The sequence below is a fragment of the Nematostella vectensis genome, chromosome 9, assembly GCF_932526225.1.
Source record: "Nematostella vectensis chromosome 9, jaNemVect1.1, whole genome shotgun sequence".
Taxonomy (NCBI): Eukaryota; Metazoa; Cnidaria; class Anthozoa; order Actiniaria; family Edwardsiidae; genus Nematostella; species Nematostella vectensis.
In genome coordinates this window covers 11383751-11411298 of record NC_064042.1, presented here as the reverse complement: position 1 = coordinate 11411298, position 27548 = coordinate 11383751, and the positions used below count along the sequence as shown (strand labels likewise).

General features: G+C 41.9%; 3 protein-coding genes across 3 annotated transcripts; 2 read left to right on the top strand and 1 right to left on the bottom strand.

The window, feature by feature from the left end:
* The first annotated feature begins 458 nt into the window (after positions 1–458).
* Positions 459–16855, top strand: LOC5507810 (ankyrin repeat and MYND domain-containing protein 1-like). Its single transcript, XM_048732639.1, has 14 exons — positions 459–979; positions 2146–2292; positions 2766–3242; positions 3857–4036; positions 4135–4739; positions 10297–10468; positions 10678–10860; positions 11230–11337; positions 12308–12439; positions 12874–12981; positions 13795–13966; positions 14379–14617; positions 14820–15180; positions 15470–16855. The coding sequence occupies exons 1-14, from the start codon at positions 668–670 to the stop codon at positions 15709–15711; spliced, it is 3438 nt and encodes a 1145-aa protein (XP_048588596.1). The 5' UTR covers positions 459–667; the 3' UTR covers positions 15712–16855.
* LOC5507815 (GPALPP motifs-containing protein 1) lies at positions 16444–23660 on the bottom strand. The gene is made up of 9 exons (XM_001628365.3): positions 23277–23660; positions 22476–22749; positions 21021–21079; positions 19816–19896; positions 19403–19469; positions 19233–19327; positions 18789–18893; positions 18036–18095; positions 16444–17535 (listed from the first exon to the last, which is right to left on the bottom strand). The coding sequence occupies exons 1-9, from the start codon at positions 23478–23480 to the stop codon at positions 17374–17376; spliced, it is 1107 nt and encodes a 368-aa protein (XP_001628415.2). The 5' UTR covers positions 23481–23660; the 3' UTR covers positions 16444–17373.
* A 205-nt stretch (positions 23661–23865) lies between these two features.
* Positions 23866–27544, top strand: LOC5507809 (peptidyl-prolyl cis-trans isomerase NIMA-interacting 4). Its single transcript, XM_001628387.3, has 4 exons — positions 23866–24027; positions 24397–24443; positions 24752–24871; positions 25993–27544. Exons 1-4 carry the CDS (start codon positions 23940–23942, stop codon positions 26149–26151), a joined length of 414 nt encoding a protein of 137 aa, XP_001628437.3. The 5' UTR covers positions 23866–23939; the 3' UTR covers positions 26152–27544.
* Positions 27545–27548: the final 4 nt, after the last annotated feature.

Genomic DNA, 27548 nt, shown 5'->3' with positions numbered 1-27548 from the left:
AATAACAGTAATATCCAACTCAATTTGATTCAATAATGATTCATTTATTCCAAATAAATGAACAAAAGGGTTGTATCTGAGCCAGAAAAGCTAAAGCCAATTCTTTCCAGATCGTTGCAGGAATTATCTTGAGTTACTTCTGTGATTATGGACTCTCGCTTTATCTCGTAAAAAAAGGTTATGGCACGTATAGTTTCAGTAATAGACTTGTTGGCCATTCAAAATCTGTTATTGGCAGGAATACACTAGGACCTAAATTTGAGAATAATTTTCGTCTTTAAAATAGTACCGATATTTTTTGCAGAATAGCCAGTAATAAATCAGTCTCCTTTTTTTCTGTTTTAAGAAAAACTCCTTACTAAAATACAGTACACCGGAAATGACTTTCTAAAAAGCGAATAACTCCATCCGGTCAAAAGGGCAACGAAGCCACTCAACCGAATCCTGTGATTTGCATACGGTTGCTTGACAACGCTCATAGGGAAGCGCTCTGATTTGGCACCAAAATTTTATCTCTTCTTCGATACACAGATGGTGCTACCGAAATCCAACATTCCCAAGGATGCTTAAGACAAAGGGGAATCACATTTAGTAATACTTTTCAAGATATATTATTTTTTATGGCCTAAATATTACTCCGTAAGAGTTAGCTTTGTGATTTCGTGAAATGTCAGAAAAGTCGGGCTCCGGCAAGTCGAGGCTTTCGTCTCACTCTACACAACTGCTCAAACTAAGTACGAGTCAGTATCGTAGAGAGTATAAAAGCGGAGCAGTTTATCACGGAGGACTTCAAGGGAATAAGAAGACTGGTAAAGGGGTATTCAAGTGGCCAAATGGCGCTTGCTACGACGGGGAATACACAGATAATAAAAGACACGGGAAAGGCAAGCAGTATTGGTCAGATGGGGCTGTATACAACGGGGAGTTTATTCGGGATTTAAGGCATGGATTCGGCCAAATCACGTTCCCAGATCATGAGGTAAAGTAGCAATTAACTTAGTTATTCTAGAACAAAACTAATTGCTCCTAGAACGTGTGGAACCCTACCGATATTTGAAAGTTTTTTCGCGCCATTAGTAGCGCGCGCTTTTGATACAATTGACTGAGTTGTTATTTTCAAGTGCGCCTCAGAAAGCTCTAAGTACATAACACTATACTGAGTATGTACTATGGAATCAATGTACTATGCTCTTCTTCTATTATTTCAGCCTTATTGTATCGAAAGCTCGCCAATCTATCGTGATGTCTTAAACATCCCGTAGAGGTACCACTGTACCACAAGCAAAGATTCACACCACGGCACATCTGTATCAATACAAAGCCTGCCAACATTTCGCTGTTTCGTGAATAAATAAGGGTTATTTTGTTTGAATTCCTGTGCCTTGGGCCTATTTTTAGTAGTATATTGCAATATTGGCCAGGCTGTAGGTGCGAGGAAAAAGGTGTTTATGGAGTTAGGGTTTCATGGGCGACTAATCAGGAATAAGCTTTTCAAAACACGGTCCCATTGAGGAATAATAGTGCTAATGGATGTGCTGAAAGCTTCTTTTTTGCGTTCTTCCTAAAACTCCCTGGAACCTAAATCTAGGCATTGTTTTTATTCTGCCAGTTTGTTTCCTTCACGTCAGCTTCTCAAATTAACAATGCTTGAGATCCAATGGCTTGTTAAAATTCTGTAAGATTATGGTAATTCAAGCTAGTCATCTTAAATTCCATGCTGCAGATCAAAACAAAAATCTTCACTGAATTTCAGTAAATCAATAGCATTGACAAGATTTGCAGAGAGGGGGGAGGGGGGGAGGGGCAACCAAAGATAAGATAAATGATTAAAAAGGTGTAAAATCTGGTAATCCTTTGTGCAATAAGGAGAGGAGTAGGGCGGGGGAGGGGGGGGGGGGGGGTTGTGTACAACTCCTGCATTCACCTCAGTCATGTACCTTGGTTTAGGTATTTCTCTAATGGATGGATGGTGGTGTCTTTAAATCCCAATTTCCAGGAACTAATTTCCTGTGTATTTGTTTTGTCCAAAAAATTCCTTCTTTGAGAAGGTATGTTTTATTATGGAATAACACATTTGAAAAAGACAACGTTGGCTTGATTTATACTAGTAATACTAATTCATACTTCTATACTATTTTTTCTCAGACTTACAAGGGGCAGTTTCATCGTGACCACAAGCATGGTAGTGGTGTGTACACATGGCCTGATGGTACAACTTTTGAAGGACATTTTCAAAATGACAAAAAGGAGGGATTTGGCACCTTTAAATTTGCTAGCGGCAATGTATTTCAGGTATGTTACCATTGCTGGGACTCCACAAATAAATCAAAACAAACATTTGTTTCACAGAGCCACAGAGTCAGGCACATCGTTCTTATTGCTTCATATTCCATATTGAAAGACAATAAATGATGTAAAGAAGTCTTTAAAAATAACATATTAAACAATTCAATGAAAATGAAATTGCATCAGTTTTCTATCAGAAATTTATGCTAGGATGACAAAATTATGACTGACAGAGACACGGGGGATTTGTTTAGTGTACCATTTTTCTCTTTAGGTAGCTCATACTACCTTAAAGATGTACTTATTTAGGGCAAACCTTCCATTCAAGTGGGGGTTCTTCCAAACCCCCGAACTCACCCTGTCTACGGGCCGGTGATAATTATTGGGAATTGTTGGGGGCATTTATCCCAATTATCAAGTCAACCGTGTGGTTTTGATTGTGATGCAGATAGAGTGTCTAAAACCACAATCTATTGTAGGGTATCTACAAGCAAGACGAGCGCTTTGGCCCAGGGATCATGACATACACTGACAAGAGGGAAGATGTGGGGTTATGGTCTGGTGAAAGACTTATTAAGCTTTGCTCTGTCATGGAAAGTGCATTCCTCTTTCAACACTTTACAGAGTACAATGTAAACGCTGGTGATAACATATCTGGAAAAGTCAGACGGGCTAACTCTGCCTGGGAAAGCATCCGGAAAACTCCCTCAGTTCTTGACTCAGAGAACAATACTGGAGCCAAGGCCCTGATCCCAAACTCCTTTCCATATTTGGACATCCTTGATGGTATTAGAGGGAACAGAGGGGGTAAGGGACCTCTGGAATGTGGATCGGAAGAGCTTTTGCAGGCAGCTTCAGCAGGTGATGGCATAACAGTCAGTAGGTTACTTCAAGAGGGTCATGTGCATGTTGACGTCGCTGACAAGACTGGGTATACTGCACTTCTTGCTGCAGCTGTAAGTATTGAAACATGAGCAGGACATAGCTAGGGGGTTTCTCATCCCCCTCTCCTCCTCCCTGACCATCAACGGATCAATTCTTATTGAAGTATCAATTAATTTTGTACTTTTTTAACATGATATATATTACTGCACATGGTAAGTTTGAACTCACAGCTCTTGTTTACAAATTGGCCAGATTTTACCAAGAATATCAGGTTTGATGGCCTTGCATACACTTTGCCTCTGGTTAAGCATTTTCTTTGGGTATGTGAAAGCATGGGTAATGGGGGGTGGGGGGTGGACAGCCATAGGTATCATGGAAATGCAAGGAATGACCCAAATTTGAGTGCCAAGGGGGGTGGGGGGGGGGGGTTGGGCGGGGTGGTGCAAATATACCCTGCAAACAAGTCTGAATGTGGACGGCAGTCATTCAAGTAGAACTTTGAACAGACTCTCAGTACATAGTCTGGAAGCTGCATGAATGGAATGGGTTCTCTGGGGATAAGAAAGGAGAAATACCTATCAAGATTAACTTTTACCAGCTCAGGGGGTATTGAGGGGTATTCAAATCTAAATTATCCAAATAGCTAGGTTATGTTAAGCATATATTCCTGTCATTGTTCTGATAGGTTAATTGTCACCGTGACGTCATCAACTGTCTGCTAGACAATGGTGCAGATGTGAATAAACTTAACGATGAAGGTCTGTCTGTATTGGCCGCATGCCATGTTCTCTTCTATACCAAACATACATGGAAAGACAACATTGCAGAGGCTATACCAGAGGAGAACCTTTTTAACTACATCCAAGTAAGAAAATATTCCAGATTCTAAAATTCTCTGTCTATGGTGTTGCATTAATGAACTAAGCCACCTAACCCCCTTTTCCATATGTTTACATCCAACAGGAAGACACTCAAAAAGGTATGTTTATTCACCGGAACACTCGCACGAACACTTCCGACTCGCCTTCAGATGACAGCCTCACGCAGAACGAGGAAAAGGGGACGGACCGAAAATATAGCATAAATAGTAACCTGTCTTTAAAAGACATCAATCGCTCGAATAAAAACTTGAAGGGGTCGCTTATTGAGCAGAAAAATGAGGAGAATCTGAAAGACAATGAGCTCCTTTCTGTTGGCGACGAGTTAGAAGATATTGAATCCCCAATACATATAATAAATACGGACTTCGAAACGAGACTCCTTCTTAACAAGAACGGTTTTAGCAAAGAGTTTCTGCGTAAAACTTATGAAGAAAAAAAGAAGAAAGAACAAGATGCTTTGGAATCTAATGAAATCACCGCCTTGGCTAAAAAAGGTGAAACTGGTTTCCGCACTGAGACAGGTTTACTAACTGGTCAGACCGGTATTCGAACCCAGGAAACTTCACTGTTTAGTATTCTTAGCGTCGTCAGCAGCACAAAGAATGTCTCGACTGATTTTGAGGACTCGCGGAGTGAGACTAGGACTAGTGTGGAGCAGAATAGACAGCTACTTCTTACGTTACAGAGGTGAGCGCATGCGAAGCGGAGGGAGGGGCAGAATAGACAGCTTTTTCTTAATCTACAGAGGTGAGCGCATGCGAAGCGGAGGGAGGGGCAGAATAGACAGGTTTTTCTTAATCTACAGAGGTGAGCGCATGCGAAGCGGAAGGAGGGGCAGAATAGACAGCTTTTTCTTAATCTACAGAGGTGAGCGCATGCGAAGCGGAGGGAGGGGCAGAATAGACAGCTTTTTCTTAATCTACAGAGGTGAGCGCATGCGAAGCGGAGGGAGGGGCAGAATAGACAGCTTTTTCTTAATCTACAGAGGTGAGCAATCATAACAGAGTATTCTGAGTCGTCTTGGTGCCATGGCCGCGGTGGCATCTCTGTCTGTATCAGTGGCTCTTTGCATTGCGTCGCCTGGGACTCTTGACACACAAGGCACGATTTGGTGATTGATGCGATGTCTTCATTAATCTTTCTCCAGAATACTGATGTTCTTGCTCGTAGCTTTGTCTTTTCAGCGCCTTGATGTGCTGCATGGAGTTTGTTTAGGACATCCTCTTTACATACATACATACATTTTATTGAAGCTCCCTTATGCAGGGATATTCTGCATCAATATTACAAAAACAGACATAGCAAAAACTGAACAAATAGAAAAAAAGAAAGGAAAAAAATTAATTACAAACAAGATAATAACTATTTACAACGTGCTTTGATTTCTGCAAAGTGTTTTTTCACACTTTTTTTGAACTGTCTTATCTCTTTGATGTTCTCGAAATCGTCTGGGATAGAGTTATATAACTTTGCGCCACGAAAAGCGAAGGAACGCTGTCCTGTTTTTAATCTACATTTTGGTAGATCTAGGGACAGATGATTTCTAGTCCTGCGTCCAGAGACACTTAATCTGTTACAGAAAAGGCTACACAAGGAGGGTGGGGCAAGCGAGATTCTACATTTGTGTACCATGTTAATAATATGTACGAATAGCTGGTTTGGGACACTAAGCCAGCCTAGCGACTTGCGTCCAGCTGATACATGATCGTACTTCTTTAGCCCTAACACTATTTTACATGCAAAGTTTTGGATGCGCTGAGATTTATCAATGTTCTTCTGTGAAGTGTTGCTCCAAACAGTAGAACAATAGAAGAGTAGGCTAAAATATGGGCATTCAAATTAAAATTTTCCTATCGAGTAAATGCTCAACCCTTTTTATACGACATAAATTGTACAGACAAGTAGAAGACAGATGAGTAATATGTTCATTGTAAGTTACTGCACTGTCAACCCAAACTCAAAGGTCTTTAGCCACAGTTGAGGGCTTGATAGTTTTGCCCAACAGAGTTATCAGGGGCAACGATAGTGATTTTATGAGCTGGGGAACTCCTACTACTAGCACCTTGGTTTTGTCCGGGTTTAGGAGTAGAGAGTTTGTTGAGCACCACTTAGCAACCTCTCGAAGATCGTCGTTGAAAACAGAAACAGCCCCACTGGCATCGCATGGGGGTAGCGCCAGCTAAAGTTTGGTGACGTCCACGTAGCCAAGGACCGTACATCTTTTGGGTGCCGGGGGTAAATCACTCGCATATAGTGTAAATAGTACAGGGCCCAGGATAGAGGGCCCTGTGAGAGGAATAGGGTCGGATTGGTGATGAAATGTAGCTTTCAAACCAGTCCAGGGCCGACAGAGACACACCCAAACGGCGAAGTTTGTGTCTAACACAGTCAAATGCCATTGACATGTCAAGCAGCGTGATCAGTTTTCGGTCTATGTTCTTAAGGAGCAGGTCCGTATAGTGTAGGAGTGCTGTTTCGGTGGAGTGTAGTTTTCTTTTTCCACTTTGCAACCCAGGTAATTTTTTTCATTTTTCTCTAAGAACTCGATAAACTGCGAGTGGGCGGCTCTTTCGCACACTTTTGACATTATCTGCAAAAGGGAGATGGGACGGGTATTCTCAGGATCATCAGGATCACCAGCCTTCAGATTTGGGATAACTTCCGCCGATTTCCATGCCTGGGCGAAACAACGTTTGCCTTCTAGCTCTTGCGTTTTGACTTCGGTGAAATTTTCGTACTTGTCATTCTTCTTGAAGGGCAGCGGGTATTATTATTCTGTGACCCTTCATAAGTATTCCGTCATCGATGGATATTTCGTCCCTTTAAGACCAGTACGGTCTGACAACCTGGGGGACTTGTTTGATGGTTGATGGCCATCCCTCATAAACAACTGCCTTGAGTGCTGTTAGTCCTTCGTCTTTGCTTGTGGTTTGTTTGATCCTTCCAAACATCTCGTTGCTAGATTGCGGGCATACTTCGTGTATGTGGACGTTTATGTCCTCTACTGGAGATTTCTCTTCCGGGGATAGTCGAGATAATGCGTCTGCTATCACCATTAATATGCCTGGGACGTATTTGATGGTGAGGTCGTACGGCTGGAGTCTTAGTAGCATTCTTTGGAGACGTGGCGGTGCTGGTGTCAGGTGCTTCAGGTAGATGCTTTCCAACGGTTTGTGGTCGCTATGCATAGTGAATGGACGTCCTTATAGGTATGTATAGAATCGCTCGCAACCGTAGACAACGGCTAGTAACTCTCTTTCAATGTTGGCGTATCGTGTTTTTACATCAGTCAGAGCCTTGCTTGCAAAGTCTACTGGTTTGCCATCTTGTATCAGTGCGGCCCCGAGGCCTTTCATCGAAGCGTCTACTGCAGTGTGACTTCAGGGGTGCTGTCAAAGTAGGTCAAGGTGATTTCTTCACTTATGGATGGCTTGATTTGGTTGAATGCCGCTTGGTGGTCGGAGGTCCAATCGAAAGTTTTGTCTTCTTTAAGCATGTCTCGGAGTGGGGCAGTAAGTGTGCTCAGGTTTGGGATGAAGGTACCTATGTTTGTTGCTAGACCAAATGAGGTTTGAATTTCTCGGCGGTCTTTAGGGCTCGTCATTTGTTGACACCTTTGCCGGGTCTGGTTTGACACCATCTTCTCCACATACTATCCTGAAGAACTTGATCTTATTCTGTTTGATATAGCATTTATCTGGATTAAGCTTCAGCCCTGTCTTCTGGCATCTCTTGATCATGCCTTTGAGATTTCGGTCGTGTTCTTCGGCGGTCTTCCCGAAAACCACTATGTCATCGGCGATCCCTACGACACCGTCACAACCCTCGAATGTCTGGTCTATCTTTGCTTGGAATACGTCTTGTGACATTGTTAATCCGAAGGGCATGCGCTTGAAACGATACCTTCCAAAAGGCGAGTTGAAAGTGGTAAGGTAACTTGATGGTTCATCTAACGCTACATTCCAGTAACCGCTTTCAGCATCTAGAATATAGAAATGTTTGGCGCCTCTAGGGTGGGTGTGACGTGTTGCTCTCTTTGTATGGCCGCGTTTAGGTCTTTCGGGTCTAAGCAGATCCTTAGCCTGGCGTTGGGCTTCCGTCGGTAGACTAAGGTATTAACCCACGCGGTGGGCTCTCCTTCTCCAACTTTAGTGATGATGTCTTACTCCACCATCTCTTCCAGTTCACGTTTGATGTCATCTTTGAGGCTGATAGGCACACGCCTGGCTGAGTGAATGACTGGCGGGACTGTTGGGTCCAGAGTAATATGATATTCACCCTGGAATTTACCAATGCCATCAAAACAGGTCGGGTTCTGCGCGATAAACTGCTCTTCGTTTGTTATCAGAGACGGCGCTGTAGTATGCGCCTCTGTATTTTCTGGTTGAGGGGCTGTTCCGTTTTTTTTTCTTTCGTGGAGTTCACGATAGAACAGTTCAGGGATAGCAGTGCCAATTCGAGTGACGTTGGTAGGCCGATAATAGCTTTACTTCGGACCTCGGTGATATAAAATGTAGCCGTTGTTGCTTTCTCTCCGTGCGCGCATTTTATCTTGCAAGTGCCAAAATGCGGTATTGTAGTTCCGTTATAAGCAGTCATAGTCGTTTTAGATTTGTTTAGCACGCCTGGTTTGGGTTTCCCGTCATCCCCTACGTTCTGGGGATACATGCCTCGATATAGCCTTATCGGTAAGATATTCGCTTGCGCTCCCGTGTCGAGTTTCGCTTTAAGGAATGTGTTACTGTGTCTGTTTTATGGTAACGCAACGCTTAGCGTGACTAATGCCTCACTCGACTTGTGGGGGTCTATGCTATGCACGCTGGTAGATTTAATCGCGAGCTCGTCGAATTGCTCATTAAGGTTTTCGTCGTTTGTGTATAGCGCGTCCGATTAAGTACGCAGCTGCTTTGTCTCCTATTATCTGTGTTCTACAAAGGAGTTCTTTTGTCTCTATTCTTCTCGTTCTTTGTGTCGAGGTGCGGATATTGTTCATTTGCCCAATCAAATTGCAGCTTGTAAGAGCTGCGTACTGACCCCGTGGGCGCGCCTCCCGCGGGGGCCCTGTGGTTGTGTGCGGTTTGAATACTGGGAGCGATTTTGTTGCTGATTGCGCGCATTAGCGTTTCCAGTTGGACGACTTTGGCTATCTTTTTCTTTAAGTCGGCATACTTTGCTCCAATGGTTTGGTTTAGAGCAGTAGTTCTCGCGCAATCTACTGCCTGATCAAGGGTTAGGTTTTCATCTTTTTCTAAGATGGCGTTCCTGCTCGATTAGACGCTCATTAATTTCTTGTTGGTCTCGAAATTTACACTTAGACGCCTGATTTCTACACCTTGTCATGAAATGATCGGTGGTCTCGCTAGCTAGTTGCTTGAATTGCTGGAGTTGATATCGCGCCAATCTGAAGTTTGTCCTGGGAGCTAAATGTTTCTCGAATTTCTCCCATAGATTTTTGAAGGTTTTGTTTTGTCGTCCTCTGATTTCCAGACAAAACTTTTGTAAATGTCAACACCGTTACTACCGATCCACAAAAGAATATATGATGCTCTCTCTGTGTCGTTCTTTTTCGTGAATGGCCCGTCAAACACGAGGTTACAATATTGTTTGAATCGTTTAAATTCATCAGTGGCGTCTTTTGCCTCCCAGTTCATGCTTGGGGGTGTCAACCCAGCGGTCATTGTGCAGTGATTACACAACCGTACACAACTTTGGTAAGGGACAACTTTTTTGTGAAATGTCTTTTTTGATCGGATGACTTACCGGCGGTCCATCGAGCGCTCTGCTAGTTTTGATTGTATCCCACTTCTTGCCACCATGTAATGATTTTATTTTAGTATTTAATCAAGTATACAAGATGCTGCATTATCGTGCTCGCTGAGCGCTTGAGTTGGCGAGAGAGAGAGGTTATGGTTCGGATTACATGTTAACCTGGGCGTGATTAATATTTAACAGATTATTATAACTGATATCATTACAGTAGTCTGTTGATCTAGGAGTGCCATTTTTAAAAGGGGTGAGGATATGGGTAGGGGTCTCAGCATTTTTGTCACGGATTGTAGCTTGGGTTTTTTTCAGATAGTATCGCGACTTTTAGCTTGGCTTTTTCAGATACGCAACTTCTAGCTTGGCTCTTTCAGATATCGCAGCTTGGCTCTTTTAGTACGGGGCCGGTGTGGTAAATACTTACAGGGTATGCTGTTTTTACAGCATATCTTCTTCTGACATATTTTGGTACTTCACGCAGGCGTCCCCACCTGGAGGCCACCGTCCGCTTGCTGTTGAAGCGTGGAGCGGATCCGAATGCGTCTTCTCTACCCATGCCCGTACTGTTCTTTGCTACCAAAGCCGCGGACACGGCTGCCAACGAGATTCTTCTGGAGAAAGGGGCGAACACTTCCGCAAAACTATCACACGAGGTAAGCTGTTCTGTTTAAAATTAGCTGCCTCTCCCAGACAGGTGCATAGCGAGGCGTGGGCACAAGGTACAACCCCACCTACTTCTCTCAGCCGTAAAAACACAGACTTTTCTTTTCTTATTTCCCTAATCGTCAGCTCTCACAATTGTGCTGATCGTAATGCATGGTACTGTAGTGTATTTCGTTGACTTTTAGCTTTGAATGTTTAGAAACTTGGTATCGCGCCATTGCATATCGCCGTTGCGTTACCAGACTCCGCTGGGATCGCCATAACCGAGCTGCTATTGAAGTCTGGGGCCGACCCTGACATCCGGGACAGTGCATTTGGACTTGAGCCGGAGAATGGGCGAACACCGCTGCACATTGCATGCTGCCGCGAAGACAATGACGAGGTAGGCGGAACGGACAAACGATATAGATTATATAAGCATTGATAGCTACGGGCACATGGACTTACAATGTCCCAAAATATCAAGTGGCCACCTACATGGTCCCGAGGGGGGAGGTGGCAGGTTTGATAGATGTACCACTGTACTTCAAAAACCTCTCATGTTAGGTTTACGAGGAAAAAGAGGGACTTACAAAAGCGTATAAATCACGTAGGCACTAGAAAACAAATTCAAAGGCACGATTATAGGGGAATTATTAACAAACAAAAAGCCCTTACGCGCGTGTTACGTGTTTCGGGGTTGTTCGTAGACTGTCGCATTCGCCTGATAAATGTGTCAAATCCTTTTCTGGATTCTGTGTTTCTATACCAGGACGCATGTGCCGTGGTTCGGCTTCTGCTGGAATATGGCGCCAACCCGGACCTGCTGTGCGAGGGCCACTCCCCGCTATCTCTTGCGATCTGCTCAGGGAACGATCTGGTGGGTAACAACCATTGTTTCTCTGCTATCTGTGACGCGCTTTTGTGTTATTGTGTACAGGCAGTAGACGCGCTATCTGTGACGCGCTTTTGTATTATTGTGTACAGGCAGTAGACGCGCTATCTGTGACGCGCTTTTGTATTATTGTGTACAGGCAGTAGACGCGCTATCTGTGACGCGTTTTTGTATTAGGGACCTTAAGCAAGGACGACGACGACGGCTAGGACAACGCGTTCGAAAAAGATGTTTTCGCGCGTAGTGATCAATAATACTTTAATTGCAATGGAATAAGCAAAACATTATAGTCAGAGACAGATAAAAATAAACTAAGGACATTATTTCTTTAGCAGCGAACGAAGTTAGTTGGAGTTCGCAGTGTAAACGTCCGCGTCCTTTATTGACCGTGAAACTAGCAGTTTTCACGTCGTGGTTTTACTGAAAACGGCTGAAATGTATCAGACAGAACGCATTTCCACGTGCTGCTATTGGATTGTGAATCAAATCCCATTGTTTCCTGCCGTCGGCGTCCGCGTTGCCGTCGTCTTTGCTTAAGGTCCCTAATTATAATGTACAGGCAGTAGACGCGCTTTTGTATTATTGTGTACATGCAGTAGACGCGCTTTTGTATTATTGTGTACATGCAGTAGACGCGCTTTTGTATTATTGTGTACATGCAGTAGACGCGCTTTTGTATTATTGTGTACAGGCAGTAGACGCGCTTTTGTATTATTGTGTACATGCAGTAGACGCGCTTTTGTATTATTGTGTACATGCAGTAGACGCGCTTTTGTATTATTGTGTACATGCAGTAGACGCGCTTTTGTATTATTGTGTACATGCAGTAGACGCGCTTTTGTATTATTGTGTACAGGCAGTAGACGCGCTTTTGTATTATTGTGTACATGCAGTAGACGCGCTTTTGTATTATTGTGTACATGCAGTAGACGCGCTTTTGTATTATTGTGTACAGGCAGTAGACGCGCTTTTGGAGTACGGTGCAGACCCAAGTCTCAAGCTGGAGAAGGGCGTTGGTTCCGCTCTTTGCGCTACCACGTCATTCGCTGCCGAGAGGAGGCGCACCCCTCATGGAAGAATACGACTGGTGAGCACACGCCATTAAAAATCTAGCGTATTTCGGGTTTCCTGTTGGGTTTCGGGTTACCTGTGGTTGATCGTGTGACGTCACCTGAAACCTCTTTTCTGGGTTGACTCTCTTTTCCCCAGTCCCCATCGCCCTACCACTATTCAAAGGGATTCAGATCAGAACACCAGGGACTTCGTTGCTTCCACATGTCTCTCCCTAACATTCGAATACTATTTTCAGTGGGTTGTCCTAGAAGGGTTTCAGGAGGTCCCCACCCCCTTTCAAAGTGCCTTTTTCTATTCAAACCGGGATTCCTTTAGTTCATTTCTTTGTAATTTAAACAAAAAAATCAAACGTTTATTCGACCGATATACCTTTTTCTGACCTTGTTAGCTATCGCACGTGGCATTTATTTGTTAATTTGGATATCTTTCTTGCCTTTGCCTGTATAGATCAACAAGTTGATGCGCGCCGGGGCGAACATCATCGCCCCCATATCGGTGGTTAACAAGTTCCCTCCCGGCACCGTGGTCGACTACGCCTACAATGTCTTCTACCAGGTAATTACTAGCCACAGACAACCAAAATAGAACACTCTCCAATAATGAACCCTTGGACACGATATCATTTTCTAGCGCCATTTGTTTTGTTGGAGGTGTTACCACTTGCGCTGTAGCGAGCTATTAGGCGACTAGGAATTCACGAGACTTTCTTTGTAATCTTTGTTTATCGAGGGTAGCATATTTAACCGAATATACAGTTTTCTAACATATGGCCCTCGGTTAGTAAGCACTGTCACTGGGGGTGGTCACTGCCAGAGGGTTTATTGCGTCCCCAGTGGTTCTTTTACGTCCCTTCGGTTCAGGTTAATGTAGTGCAGCTGGAAGAGACGGGACCTCCGGTTTAGTGTCCTTATCCGATAAGACTGGAAACACGGGAGAATAACTTCAACTCACTTGTGACAAATTCGATTCAAGGTAGGAACCCGGAAAAATCCCCAGTTTGAGCCAGGATTCGAACCTGGGCCACAGCGGTGAGAGGCCGACGCGCTAACACACTAGGCCACCCGTGCTTCTGCGTGCTCTCCGGCAATATAAAAACAACATGTTCAGCTCTTTCGATTCAGCCAGGAATATTCTGTCATAAAGGGGTTATTTTCATTGATAGAATTTATTTTTTCGTCGCTCCCTTTCATTACGACCGCAGAGTTTGTCACTCAAAAGGTCACGTGATTTCCAAGCGCAGGGCGCCTTTTGCTTGAATCTCGCGATAACTCTTTTTTACGCATGTAATTAAGCGCGAAATTCCCTCTCCTGGCAGTAGATCTACTTGTAAAAAAAATTCACGCTTATTGTTTATCGTTCTCTTCCCAGGACCGTAAGATTGCCCACACGCCTTACCATGCGCTGACCGTGGGGGAGAGGGACTGTTACAATGCGCGCCGGGATATGCTGGAGCACTTAGGGGATATTCTACGGACGATGGTGCTTCGCAAAGAGAAAGATCTGATCGAGAAACAGCTAGAAGTCATGGAACGACGTGAAGGTAAAACCAAAACTTTGCGCGAGGTTGACACAGGGAAACCATGCTTGTAGAAATAAAATAATAGAAAACACTCCGTTGAAGTTGATTCCGCAATGATGGTATACCGTGACTCGTGAAAATAAGGGAAGCATGGAATAAGACTTGGGTAACACTTTGAGAACAGAAGCTGAGGCCTTGACACGTGTGTAGCAGGCATATTTTTAAAAAGAAGTCGTAGTAAACCAGTCTTTTGCAAGGCTTACTGCCTGACCGAGTCTCCCGTGGTTGGTAAGAGTTGTGACGTCACTGAAAATAATCACATTAGGCAGCGCTGGTTCTCAGGCCCCAGTCCGTTATCCCACACGGTCAGCCACAGATACCCCGAACAGGAAGTGACTAGGCTGGAAATTAATTTTATTTTTTCAAATTTCAGCTGAAGAGGCGGATAGACTCACGCTTGAGCCACAGCACGGAATACTCAAATCTCCCGAGCGGATCCCGAAATCCCGGCATACACCGGTTACAGGGGACCAGCACTGCACTACTGCTCTTTCTGGTCGCGTGACCTTTCGTCTTGAAGACGAGGCTGGAGATCGCGAACTCGAGGCTGAGGTGGATCGCGAGATCGAGGCTATAACAGGGAAGGAGCCGAGTCCTGGGACCGACAGTGAGGTGAGAGGTTGTCACGTGGGTTAGTAGTGCAGTCCTGTGTGCTACAGTAAAGATGGAGGGGGGAGGGGGACGACATTTCTACTACTACTTTAACTTGGATGACCCTACTATCTAATATAATATTTTGACCCGTGCCCGTGAACTATGTATGTAGTGTCCTGTGATTTTGAAGTTTAAAAAAGGGTATGTATATTTTCCAAAGGGCGAAGATCCGAGTCGAGCTGATGATAATCCGGATCAAGCAATAAACCAGTCAGCTTCCTCGGTCCAGTTCCCCCCCTTGAGCTCGTCACCAGGCCGCGACGAGCACTGTGGACTTCGTATCGCTGTCATGAAATACGTGAATATCGATCACATGCGCATATCAGCCCTCGCCACCGAAGCGCTCAAGGCAAGACGCAAAGTCATGAAAAATCGATTCCGATATTGCTACGAATGTGGACGATCAATAGGAGTTCGGCTGTCGGCGTGCACTCGTTGCAAAGAAGTGTTCTACTGCAGCAAGTCGTGTAAATTAAAGGCGTGGAACTCTCGACACAGAGAGGAATGCGTCCGCGTAACGGGTAAGTCATCAATAACTTATCGGGATGCAGTCGGTGTATTTCCGTGGCTTGCGCATTCAACAGCCCAAACCAGAAACTATCCGTGCCTTTGATAAACATTTCTACATGCTCGAGGATGCAAAACTAATCGAGATTTTCACCTATAATATTGTTAGATTTATACACCCATTTTGACAGTGGTTGCACTATATAATCTGTTTTATACCCCGCAGTTCTTAATGCAGAGTTTCCCCTTTAGCAATCGATTTAACGATTTTTATATCTTTGTTTGCATATTCTTACCCAATAGGGGGCACCAAGTCAAACGACAGACAACGCACAGAGAGTCCCACCCCCACAACAGACCCCGACGCTCCCCTGACCACTTTTCCACCTACAACACAAGGAAGAAAGTCTTCCTCACGCACCGGTAGCCAAGCGGGGAAAAGGACGCCAAAGAAAATGGATAAAGTTAAGAAGACTTCACCGGGATCTCGAGCAGCTGGTAGAAGAACAAATACACCTTCTGCAACCTCTAAAGTGGGCAGCTGACAATAGCTTCCCTGACGATTTCATGGAGTCTACCTTAATAGAACTAAGAAAAAGGATAGGCAAAACTCTACAGTCGCTTCACAGCTTTTTTCGGTTTAACAGCAGGATCAGTATCAAAGATGAGTGTTTACCCTTTTGACAGCAGTCAGTGATGTACATGTGCATTGGATGTGGAGATGTCGACAATGGAAAATAATTTCCAATACAATTACTAACTATGATTCCATGATAAACATTTCCAAGAAATCACCTGCCTAGCAAACGTTTCTATAAGGTTGCCGCGGGAAAAAATCCGAGAGACGAAAGAAAAAAATCGAGCAAAAAGTATGGCGGCGCGAAAATGGGAGGCGAAGGTTTCTTTCGCCTCTCTCCTCACTCTACGTCTCCATTCTTCGCGCGGCCATGCTCTTTGCTTGCTCTCTACTCTCTATTTTAGCTATACAGGAACGCTTGCTTCCAGCTCCTTGCTTCGCAGGCTACCAGGAAATGAATCAGCGCAGTGTGTGTATGCTCGGAGAACTAATTTGTATCGATTTTTGAGGATTTTCTCTGCGCGCCTTGTAGTTGGCGGCTGCTGGAACAGCTTCATGGCTGTTTTACACGTGCCGTTTTGTCAGGCCGAACTGAGTCATTGTTGGCCCAATTCAACAGATTATTTTGGTGTGGGCCTGACCTTCCTCTTAATAAGCGCCAAAGCAAATCACAGTTTGTAAATATGAACGGGACTACGCCTTTAGACGAGAGTGGCTTTTTATTTTACTTCATAGAGTGTTGTGTGGAAGGTTTTTGATTGAGTGATAATACTTATCTTAAATTATTCGCTCCTATAGCGGCCAATACCGGACGAAGGAAGACTTTTAAGGCTAAGTGAAAAACGTCGTGAGTGCAAATAAACAAATAAACAAGGTCGATCGTTTTATATTCATTTGCATGTTTTGCATTGAATACGGCTCATGGACAACACGACGTTTGAACTTAGGCAAGAAGAACTAAAAGAAACATCGAGACACCTTTAAAAAAATATACGCCATAACATACTGCCTGCGACGAACCGTTTGATATAATATGTACAATTTGTACATAGACAAGCACTATTGTCAAATCTGAAAGAACTATTGAAATAAAATACGTTTTTATAAAGTTATTTTAATGCATTGTCTTTTTTAAATAGATACAATTACCGTCAACTAAGATCGCAAGATAAGGAAAAATCTATGTTATCCCAGCGAGTGCTCAGACCGGCCTTGAATAAGGGCGAAATCCGCGCCCTTTTATCCCTTCAGAACCCTGTAATTAATGGCACCTTTTCTTGTCATCTTTCATGATGGCTTCTCCTTCTGATACTCAAGTCCTTGCTTGGCATTATGGGCAAATACCGTAAGTTCCTTAAGACGACTGTCGCTTCGCTGCCGTAAATAATTTGTACAAACTCTAGCCATTACGGAGACTTACTAAACTAGGGTAGTGTTGGCTGTTAGAAGGCTGGCTAAAGTTGACTTGGAATTTCCCAAGACCTTCGCCTGGCTATAACGGACTGACGTACATATAATTTGTACAAGCTTTTGCTATCAGACACTATATCTAAGTGATTATTTGGGACATTTCCCAGATAAAAACACTAACAAAGCAATGTACAAAGCAATGTAGGTTGATGTGGCCACTTTAAAGATACGAAGAGCCCTTCTTAGCATGATGAAAGCGGGAGCCAAGTTCTTGTGATTTCTTGATGAGAGATTTTCTCTGCGCGGCGCTCATTCCTGGTGAAGACAGATCAACATCCCTGTCAAACGGCCGACGCTCTTGCGGCTTGTTATCCTCCTCTTTCTGAGAAAAGAGAAAATAGCAAGGAATAAGGAGAGAAAAGCTTGGAAAAAAAGCTTTTAAGATGGATGGAGCAATCTTTTGTAAGCGGGATCTATATTTGCTCCAATTTTGTCTTCTTCATGCTTCATTTAATCATTCTTCGTATAAGTTGGATCAAAGGAAAAGTAATAAAAATTTTATAGACTATATTTCCTTCGCTGACGCTTGTATCATTCGTTACATAGCTTTGTCCTTTGAGAACAATAGTCCGGATCGAATAGAAAAACTGATCTGTTGTAACCCATGAAAAGCCAAGGAATCTTTTCATTCAGTAAATTCACACATTTTAAATATTTTCAAAACATTTTGAAATATAAGTTTTTTCGTCAATTCCGCCAAGTCCAATCGGTGAGACAAATGCATCCTTGATCAGACAAGAGTTAAAATTTGATATACGAAAAAGGTAAACAGGGGTAGCTAGTTAATTACTCATCTGCAATTAGGGCAGACGTGAGTTTTACCTTTTGCTTCTTAATTTTCTTCTGATGCTGGTCAAGGAGGGACTCACTTCGATGCTTTTCCTTGAGAGATTCAACAGAAACATCATTTCACAATAAATTAGACACTTATCACTAGATACCCTGCTAACAGAGGCTTTTTCCTAGCGTTTCTCGGTTGCACTTGTAATCGGGTATTGGTTACTCGCGTTGTTTTGGTCCCTCAATACAAACGAACAACGCGAAAACCCGGAAACTCGAATCGGCAAGTAAAGTACTAAAAACAAAGAGGAAGAAAAGCTCGGCTGGCAGAATTATCACTATAGTGCACAAAAAAGGGTACGTCTACAAAGAAGGGCAAGCAGTTACAGACGTGCTTGGATCTGGTTTGGATCTGGCCAAATTGTGCTTTATCTGGAATATGAGATAATGATATCTAGCATGCACCTATTTGATTTTAAAAGAACCCATTTTATTTGACACTTGCGAACTTGCACTATTTCGTCTCCCTTCAGAGTTTGAGTTAGCAGGGTTCGTATTCATAATTGCATCCAGTGTCTCCATAAGCGCAGTAACACACGGAAATCAAGCGATCTACTGTAGTACCACCATGAAACTTGCAGTCGATTGTATGTACCCAGGGCCGTAACAGGCCTAAAAAAAAAGGGGTTGGGAGAGAGGGGCACAGATGCGCCCCTTATAACTCATTTCCTTATAACTTTAAACAAAAAACGCCTCGCCCCGGCCCTTATAGACGTTTGGACCCTGATGCCATACCGTATAAGAATGGATGACGTTTTCCATGTGCTTATCCTTTGCCTCTTGCCATGGGGCCTTGTACACCACTTCCTCTGTGTCAACGCGTCGGGAAGTACCGCCTTCCTGGAGATTAATGTAAATTCCCGACTTACATAACAATTTTCTTATGAGCTTTTTATTATCCCTGCAGTGTTTGATTCCATCCTAGAATGGATCTACTGGCCCCTATCTCCAAGGGAAGAAACTTACTCTGAATTTCCAGAATACAGTGCTTTCGTAAAAAAAGATGTCAATTTCGCCCCCCGTTCAAAAGATAAGAACGGAATTTTTGATAATCCCAAAATAACAATATCTTTTAATTTTTAGTATTAAAATAATAATCCCCTATATCCAAAACGACTCATTATCACATTATCACAGCGGGGGATAGTGAAGTTTTTTCAAGTAATTTTTTTAACCTACCGCTTCTTTTCTGGCTCTCTCTGACGGAGAGTCCGTCCAAATGGAGCGATCGCCAACTGTTGGTGCCTTAGCCCTAAATGTACGTGGTCCAAGACCTGCAACGTAACCAACACACCATATTTAGTATCTGCAGCATCGCATATATTTGACATTAAATGTAATGTACTTACCAAAATTTTTACTGAGTTCTGGTGGAAGTTCTGTCATCCATTCTTCTCTTTTCTGTTTTGGTTTGTTCTGAAAAATGATGATCTAATTATGAGTTCAAAAAGATACTGTCCTTGATCAAAATTAAATACTACAAGTGCCGCTGCTAAAGTTACAGCATACAAATTTTACCTTTTTAAGATTGTGGTTATGAAGGGGCATAAAAAAATATTTTGGTAAGGGCACAAAGACACTCATACACTTGTTGTAACTACTTGACTCATAACTCAAGTGTTAGAAAAATTAGGCAACACAATTGGCTAATCTAACTATTTGATAGGAACATATTTCCAAAAACACTGAGTGAGGTCAAATAACCAATCATGACTTGACACCTTAATTGTTAAGATTTCTTTACTGGAAAAATAAGAAATACCTTGCCCAGCATCTTATCTTTTGTAGCTCTAGATCGTGCTTCAATGTCTGCTCTTGTCCTGGCAAGTGATATTTCGGATTTCTGATATGAAAAAGGTGACAGTTAAGTACTTTGGGGGCCTTTGTTAGAATTTACATAGAATGCATGGGAGGTTTCTTTTATGAGGTCATTGAGAACAGTCCTGAATAATGAGTGGCCCTCATTCAGCATGTGTCCTTTTGAGAGGGTTCCTGTATTTGTTAGCTAGTTAGGTCATTGAGAACTGTTCTGAATAAAGAGGAGCCCTCATTCAGCATGTGTCCTTTTTAGAGTGTTCTGCTTTATTTGTTTGTCCTTTGGAATGACAAAGCCATTATGTAAAAAAATGTTATATGTATTAAACAAAATTCAAAGAAAATATCATTTGAGTAAGTACATGTTAGGTGGTGAGTGGCACTGGCCTACTAGCCAGTCCTCATGTAGGGTTTCTGTATTCAAAAGAATGAAGGATAAGGTCCAGCCTACAAGCCATGCTTCACGTCCCTTGGCCACCAGGGGATCCCCAATGTTCAAAAACAAATAACTTACCAAATAACCCTAAATGAGAGCTGGCTACCAGGCTAGTGTATTATTGGAGACAAAATTCAGAGTGGTGTATCAAGGTATCATACCTGTCAACCTCCAAAAATCTCAAGGCTTGAAAATTTTTTGGGGGGAGGGGTGGGGTATATTCATCTTTTAGGGGGGAGTGGTGGGTAAACCTCACATGCATTTGCGGTATAGAAAGCTCTCGCAAACAAATCCACTTATAGATCTCAAGAGGGTGAGGGCTGCGCAAGGAAATTATTGTTTTAAATATTCTAATAGAAAATAGGCAAATTGGAGATTTTCTATAGAATTATTGTTTTAAATATTTTTATATAAAATAGACAAATTGAAGATTTTCTATAGAATAACTTTTCGGAAGCAATAAAATAGCTAAAAAGCGGGAGATTTTGTGCTCAACGCGGGAGAGCGGAAGAATGGGTCAAAAATCTTGAGACTCCCGTTTAATGTGGGAGAGTTGACAGGTATGATGTATATCAGAAAGATCTCTAATATGACGGAGTAATTGAGATCCCCAGGAGAACTTAAAATCTCATACCCTCATGTCACTGGCTGCAAACTGAAGGTACCATTATTTACACATACATGTCATGGTGATGGACAATAAAAATATAACTTACAGAATAAGAGCATGGCATAGGGCCAAACATGTTTGAATCATCTTCATCACTGCTTTCATCTGAAAAGAAAAATATAAATACAATACATATACTTAAAGTTCTTAACACCTTTCACTTATATCAATCTAGCCAAAAGAAAGCATAGATAAACTTTCAAATTCTGAAAAGAGAATTGAATTTGATTGAAATTTGAATATTCTACAGATCTTTGAACATTTTCCTGGCCACGCGAAAATCTAAAACAACACATATTTTCCTTAAATCCATTAAAATTCAGAGACAGCAATACCACGAAATATTGGCAAGTGTTTTCTATTGCAATGCTACCCACAATGAAGCTAAGAATAATTTAAAGCAGAGAATATAATGCGAAAAAAGAAAATATCGTTTTGTTATAGGTTTCAAAAACAGCGCGCGCTCGTCAGAATGTTGCCATTCTTGATTGCGAATACAGCGCATGCACAATGCAAAACAATTCGAAGAATACAGAATATCTGATAAATTTTGCAGATTTGTTTCCTGAATTTAAATAATCATTTGACTACCAGGTTGATATATAAAGATGATGGTAGGTAAAACACAACCATCTTCAGCAATAAGTAAGAAGACATGAAGACAGGAATTGATTTAGTGCGCATATATTTTCTCATGTAATTTGATTGACATCTCAATCTATGTCACAAATGACTGGACCCAGGCCTTTCAGTTCACAACCTTTTTTCCAAAGGCTGACCAAAAGACCTCAATATTACAGATTTGAGTTATTTGCGTGAACACTTGTTTTATAGGGTCCATACGAACCACATACCATTTGGAAGATGAAAATAAGATAGAATTGACCAAAGCTATCAACTCTGAAAGGTTATATGGACTTTAAACATCCATCAGGATGATTGACAGTGAAGTATTTTACAACAGGGGGTAGAACACCTCACTTTAGGATGTGATTTTTTGACATGTGATTTTTTGACATGAACATGCAGTTTATAAGATGTACCTAAATAGCATTATGTATTGTATCATTTTTATCTGTACTCAATGTCAACCCATGTTCTAAATTCCCCTAGAAAGTCACAATGCCCCCCTTCCCTTCTGGGACCATTCTGCCACCCCTGTACAAGGCCACGCCTTATGTATCCTAAAAAATGATAAAGTAAAAGAAATGGATGTCATCCCATGTCTACATACACAATTCCAGTGTAAATGCAGATTGGACAAAAGCTATTTCACTATTTAGCAGGCCATTTTGTTTTAGCTACTTCCAGTTCATAGAGGTTTAGAGGTTTTCAATTTCCTTATTTAATCAGACCTTCAAGTCGAGTAGGGCAGTCCCCCCCTCCCACCCCCCCACCCCCCCACTACAGAAATGCATCAACACACACGCTGCACCTTTGTTCTATTGTATTTTTAAAGAAACAGTCTTCTTAAGTTTATTAAATGACAGTACTACCCTACCTTGTTCTGTTGCGTCCATGGAAACACTGACATATGAATCAGGAGGACGTATTGGACCAACAGGGCCAACTCTTGATGGTTCCTCATTCTGCTTCACGAAGCCTGGTGGTAAGGCTGGTCCATAACTATCGCCATCATCATCATCATTTTGATCCTTGCAATTTGAGTTTTCTGCATGGTCTTGTTTAAGTGTAGGCGGCAAGGGAGGTTTAATAGTCTCACTCCCAGCTGAATCCTTGCTGTCTAAAGTAGATGGCAACACGGGGCCTGAAATCTAAGGGAAATGTGGCTTACCTCTACATCAAAATAAACAGATAATATATATTTCTGTTATTTTATTTTCTTTTTTTTCTTTTTTTTCTTTCTAAAACAAAGTTTCCTAAAACTTAACAAGCTGATATGGAATTTTACTTTCTGATTTCTCTATCTTACCCCAATTACCTCAGCTAATGCTTTTTGCGGAGATGATGATTATGTCACAGGCGGACCAGGGTTAGAATCAGTCCTTCGTGATTTGAAGTTGTGTCTTGACTGTTTTCTTAATAAAGCTAGTTGCATTCCTATATTAGCCTTGTGTGTTGTTTTTAAAGGGAATTTTGGTGTAGAAAGGGTGTTAAAACAACACACAAGGCTTATATAGTAATGTAACTAGCTTTATTGATAAAACAGACAAGGCACAACCTCAAATTATATTTTATTTCTCCGAAGGATCTCTAATCCTATTCTAATCCTAGTTCGCCTGTGATTATGTTAACTAGACAAATGTCCATTATTAGAGAACGAACTTCAAATTTTACTTACAGACTTTGGCAGCTGTGGTCCAGCAGAAGAAGTTTTTGGTTGCAGTGGTCCATAATCCTCTTTTCCATCATTGGTTTCTGTGGTTTTCTGGCGAAGATGTGGGGGCAAAGCTGGCCCGATGTCTGTATGATCTTGTTCATTTTTGTCTTTTCCTTGTTTATGTTTTTTTCTCATATGAGGAGGCAAACTCGGTCCAATATCCATAATATTAACACAAGCTGTTAGCCACTTCCCTTACTTTAATAAATTATTATAATCTTGTCGATCTTGTCTGCAAACCGCAAGGAATATGTTATGGTCTAAAGGATAATTTTCACGTCTGTTCGGCCGCCATCTTTGATTTGTACCTTGGGCTCAGTATGTGTCAGCGGAGTTATAGTTAAAAAATAGTTTTCAGCGGGGTAGGGCAGGTAATAATTTTGTCAACTATTAGTTTATTACACCTTTAATAAACTCTTAAAAATAATTACCTATCAAAATACCTTTCAATACAATTTAAAACATTAAAAGACATAGATACAAGATCTGAGATGAGAAAATTTTCATGAAAGTTTACCAAGCAAATGATACCTAACCCTAGGGGGGGGGGGGGGAGTGGAGATTGCCAGCCGTTGCCTGTTGTGTGTGGAACAAGTAAAAGGGTCGTGTGAGGGAAAAGAAACGATGCCCAAAGGCAAGAAATCTGGCGGAGCTGATGGCGGAGGAGGAGGGAAGCAGGATAACAAAGGGAAAGGTGCCAAGGGAGGCAAAGGTATAGAGAAATTTTAAGCAGAATGCCTCTCACATTGCACTCCGTATCACCAGAAATGGCTTCTAACTTTCGATCGCTTGTGTTAGACCGATTCTCACTTGTGTTGTGCTCGTGTTTGGGCGATTTCCACTTGTGTTGCGCTCGTGTTTGGGCGATAAAATGAATCAACAGTAAAATATATTATACTTAGACTTTGATTTTATTGCTTTATAAGTGTTCTGATAATTATTTAAAGTCGGAGAAAATAGGTACAGGACTGTGAAAACATACGTTTTGACTAGGAACAAAAGTCCCAGGAAAATGAAGTACAAAAAACTTAAACAAAGGCAATGGTATTTTTATTGCACTAAAAAGATGTAATTTTTTCAGATGATGATGGTGCTAGTAAGGCAAAAAAAGGAGGAACTTCAGTCAAGGTATGACACTGGGAGGGGATGGGGGTGGAGGGTGGGGGCACCCATAAAATACACGGGTCAGTATCTGTAAATGCTCCCCTTTCAATATCTCATATTTCTGCTTGATTGACAACTGTGATTGACAACTGTCAATCAAATGGAAATGGGGAACCCATACACATTTCTATACACTCACTGTGATCCACCCCTTAATCTAGACATTCTTTTTCACTTACAACTGTAGCCCTACACAAGACCTATATAGTACATGATGTACTGCCCTAGCTTGATAAAAAGGGGCTAATAGAATTTTCACCCCTTTTTTACAGGTGCGCCATATCCTTTGTGAGAAGCACTCAAAGGCAATGGAAGCCATGGAAAAACTGAAAGCAGGGCAGAAATTCAATGAAGTGGCCACAGCTTATAGTGAAGATAAAGCTCGACAAGGGGTAAGAGTCATCTCCTCTGATCACGGGCTATAGGATAATTTGACTCAGAAATTAAGTCTAATGTCTTGTAAGTGTAGTGTAAAGCGTGTATCCCTACTTCAACTGGATGTAATTGCCTTGGTTTTGCTCCTACAGCAAGCTCTGTCCTTATGAGCTTGCAACCTTTCAAATGACACACTAAAATAAAGGGGTAGGAAAAAGAAGCGCTTTCCATTGTTCTCTTGTCTGCTTGTTTTTGTACCCCTTACTTGACAAGTTACTAGGGACAGTGATGATGGATCTGACCTTATCAAAACAAATCCAACCACCAACTTCCCCAGCTGGCACTGATTTGGACTTGTCATCACAAGGGAAATGTATACAAAAGTGCTCGATAACACAATAAACATGAGTTCAACTCCAAAGACAAAAAATACTCGCTTAAGATTGAGATAATAAGTGAAAATTGATTGAGATCCCAATGGTGTTCATTTCAATACATGTGTTGCAAGTTCAGGAACACAGGGGTCGAGGGGGTCGAGTTACTTATTTACCAGGTGGTGGCGGCGGTTACACAGCACATCCTTTAAAAGGTCGCAAGCTCGTAGGGACAGAGCTTGCTGTAGGAGTAAAACCAATGCAAATACATCCAGTTGAAGAAGGGAAACATGCTCTATTCAGCGCTAACAAGACATTAGACTTCATTTCAGAGTCAAATTATCCTTTAGACTGTGCTCTGATTTCTCCTGGAGTTCAGCATTTGTGCTAATCCTATCAGAAATACGCAGGCCTCTTAACAGGGCAACTAAGGGATTTAAAAAAACACACACTAATTGTCACAGGTTCTAGGATATTTTTACTCAAAAGGGATTTTTAAAGTCTTGTTAGTGTTGAATACACCACGTATTCCTACCTAAACTGGTTGTATTTGCCTTGTTTTGGTTTCGCCAGCAAGCTCTTTTCCTATGTACTTACAACAACAACCCCCAGTGGTGCGGTGATAAAACACACCCATACTAGAATGATCTCAATGCTGTGTGTATGAATTAAAAAAAACTGCATTGAAAACTCCCTGAACAATAATCCCTAACTCTCTACTTTGCTTTTTGTCCTGTCTGAGTCTTATGTTACTTTGTCCCCAGGGTGACCTCGGTTGGATGACACGCGGTTCCATGGTAGGTCCATTTCAAGAGGCTGCATTTGAGCTACAGACCAGCACTGTTGACAGGCCTGTCTACACAGATCCCCCAGTCAAAACTAAGTTTGGCTATCATATTATTATGGTAGAGGGGAAAAAGTGACCCATGTTGATGGTAATCCCTTTTTTCAAGAAAAGCCAGTTTAACAGAATGCATTGCATTTTTTTATGAAAGTGGTATAGGATGATACTGTTTCTGCGTGCAAGCAATTAATAGCTGTGTCATTTATGCAAATGCAATACACTATGGGGTAGGTCAATGCCTTATGGGGAAGGTTGAGATAGACCAAGTTACCTTACACATTTTCCATTCATTTTGCATTTAGTCTGTGATTGTTTGGAATGAGGACTGTGGGGTTTTTCTTGAACAAAACACAGCTCTTAAAAAGCACTATAATACGCACTGGGAATCAACATAATTCAACACACAGTTTTGGCAACTAACATAAGATTTTAAATCTCATGTTTTCAAATTGATTTTTGATTATTGTTGACAAATGATTTCCATCATCGCATATCTTCCCTATTCTTTAAACACTTTTAGTTGTGCTGAAATATTTTGTGTATATTTAGAACTACGAAACAAAAGAAGGAAATGTAGCACAAACAGCAATGTGTATTTGAATTGCATTATGATTTAATAATAATTTATTGTTAGATAATAATTAATAATAATTTTTTTGTGTAGAAATTCCTTCGTTATAACATTTCTGGAAGTCTGTGCCCTCTGGTGCTTGCACTTCCTACAAAAAACAGGAGGGCAACTGTGATTATTAACTTTCTCTAAAATAGTGTCTGAGTATTTACAGACTCAAAAAAGGGTCCAAGTTCACCATAGTTCTCGCAAAAAACGGGGCATTTTCCCTCTCCCCCCCGGGTTCCTCCCCCTCCGCTTCCCCTACTGCTATCTCAGCTATATCTACAGTTTGCCAACGATTCGCCGCAGGATTTTCCAGCACCTGCGGGTTGTTCAGATGATGTTTGCACGGGCTTGTTAGCCGCAAATGTCACCAGTTCACTTCCGGAGGTACGACGGAAACCTCAACCGTTAAGACAAAAGAATCTACTAGAATCCGATATATTTGACAGGCCATCCGCTCTAAATTACCAATCACACCCTCAAAGAAACTTCCAATAGACACACTGCTTCCAATATTTTGAAATAATTTTCGAGTGTTCCGTTAAAAATCATCGGATATTGTTAGGTAATCGACCGGAAGTAAACTGGTGACAATGCGGCTTTAATACGCACCCTCGCGCGCCAGGGTCCAACTCTCATAACCCGAGGCCAAGGAGGGTCTTATGGTATCAGAGGGGTAGAGCATGGTGCGCAAAATGGTGAATAAGTTCGCCAATAGTTCCTTTATCTTGTTGTCAACCGAAAGATGCCAGCTAAAGTCTGATGTTGGCGCTTTGTGCAAGGGGCTTGGTATAGCAATGATTGTCGTAATAATAGATTAACAAAAGACTTAAATAAAAAAAGAAGAACATCCCAAGACG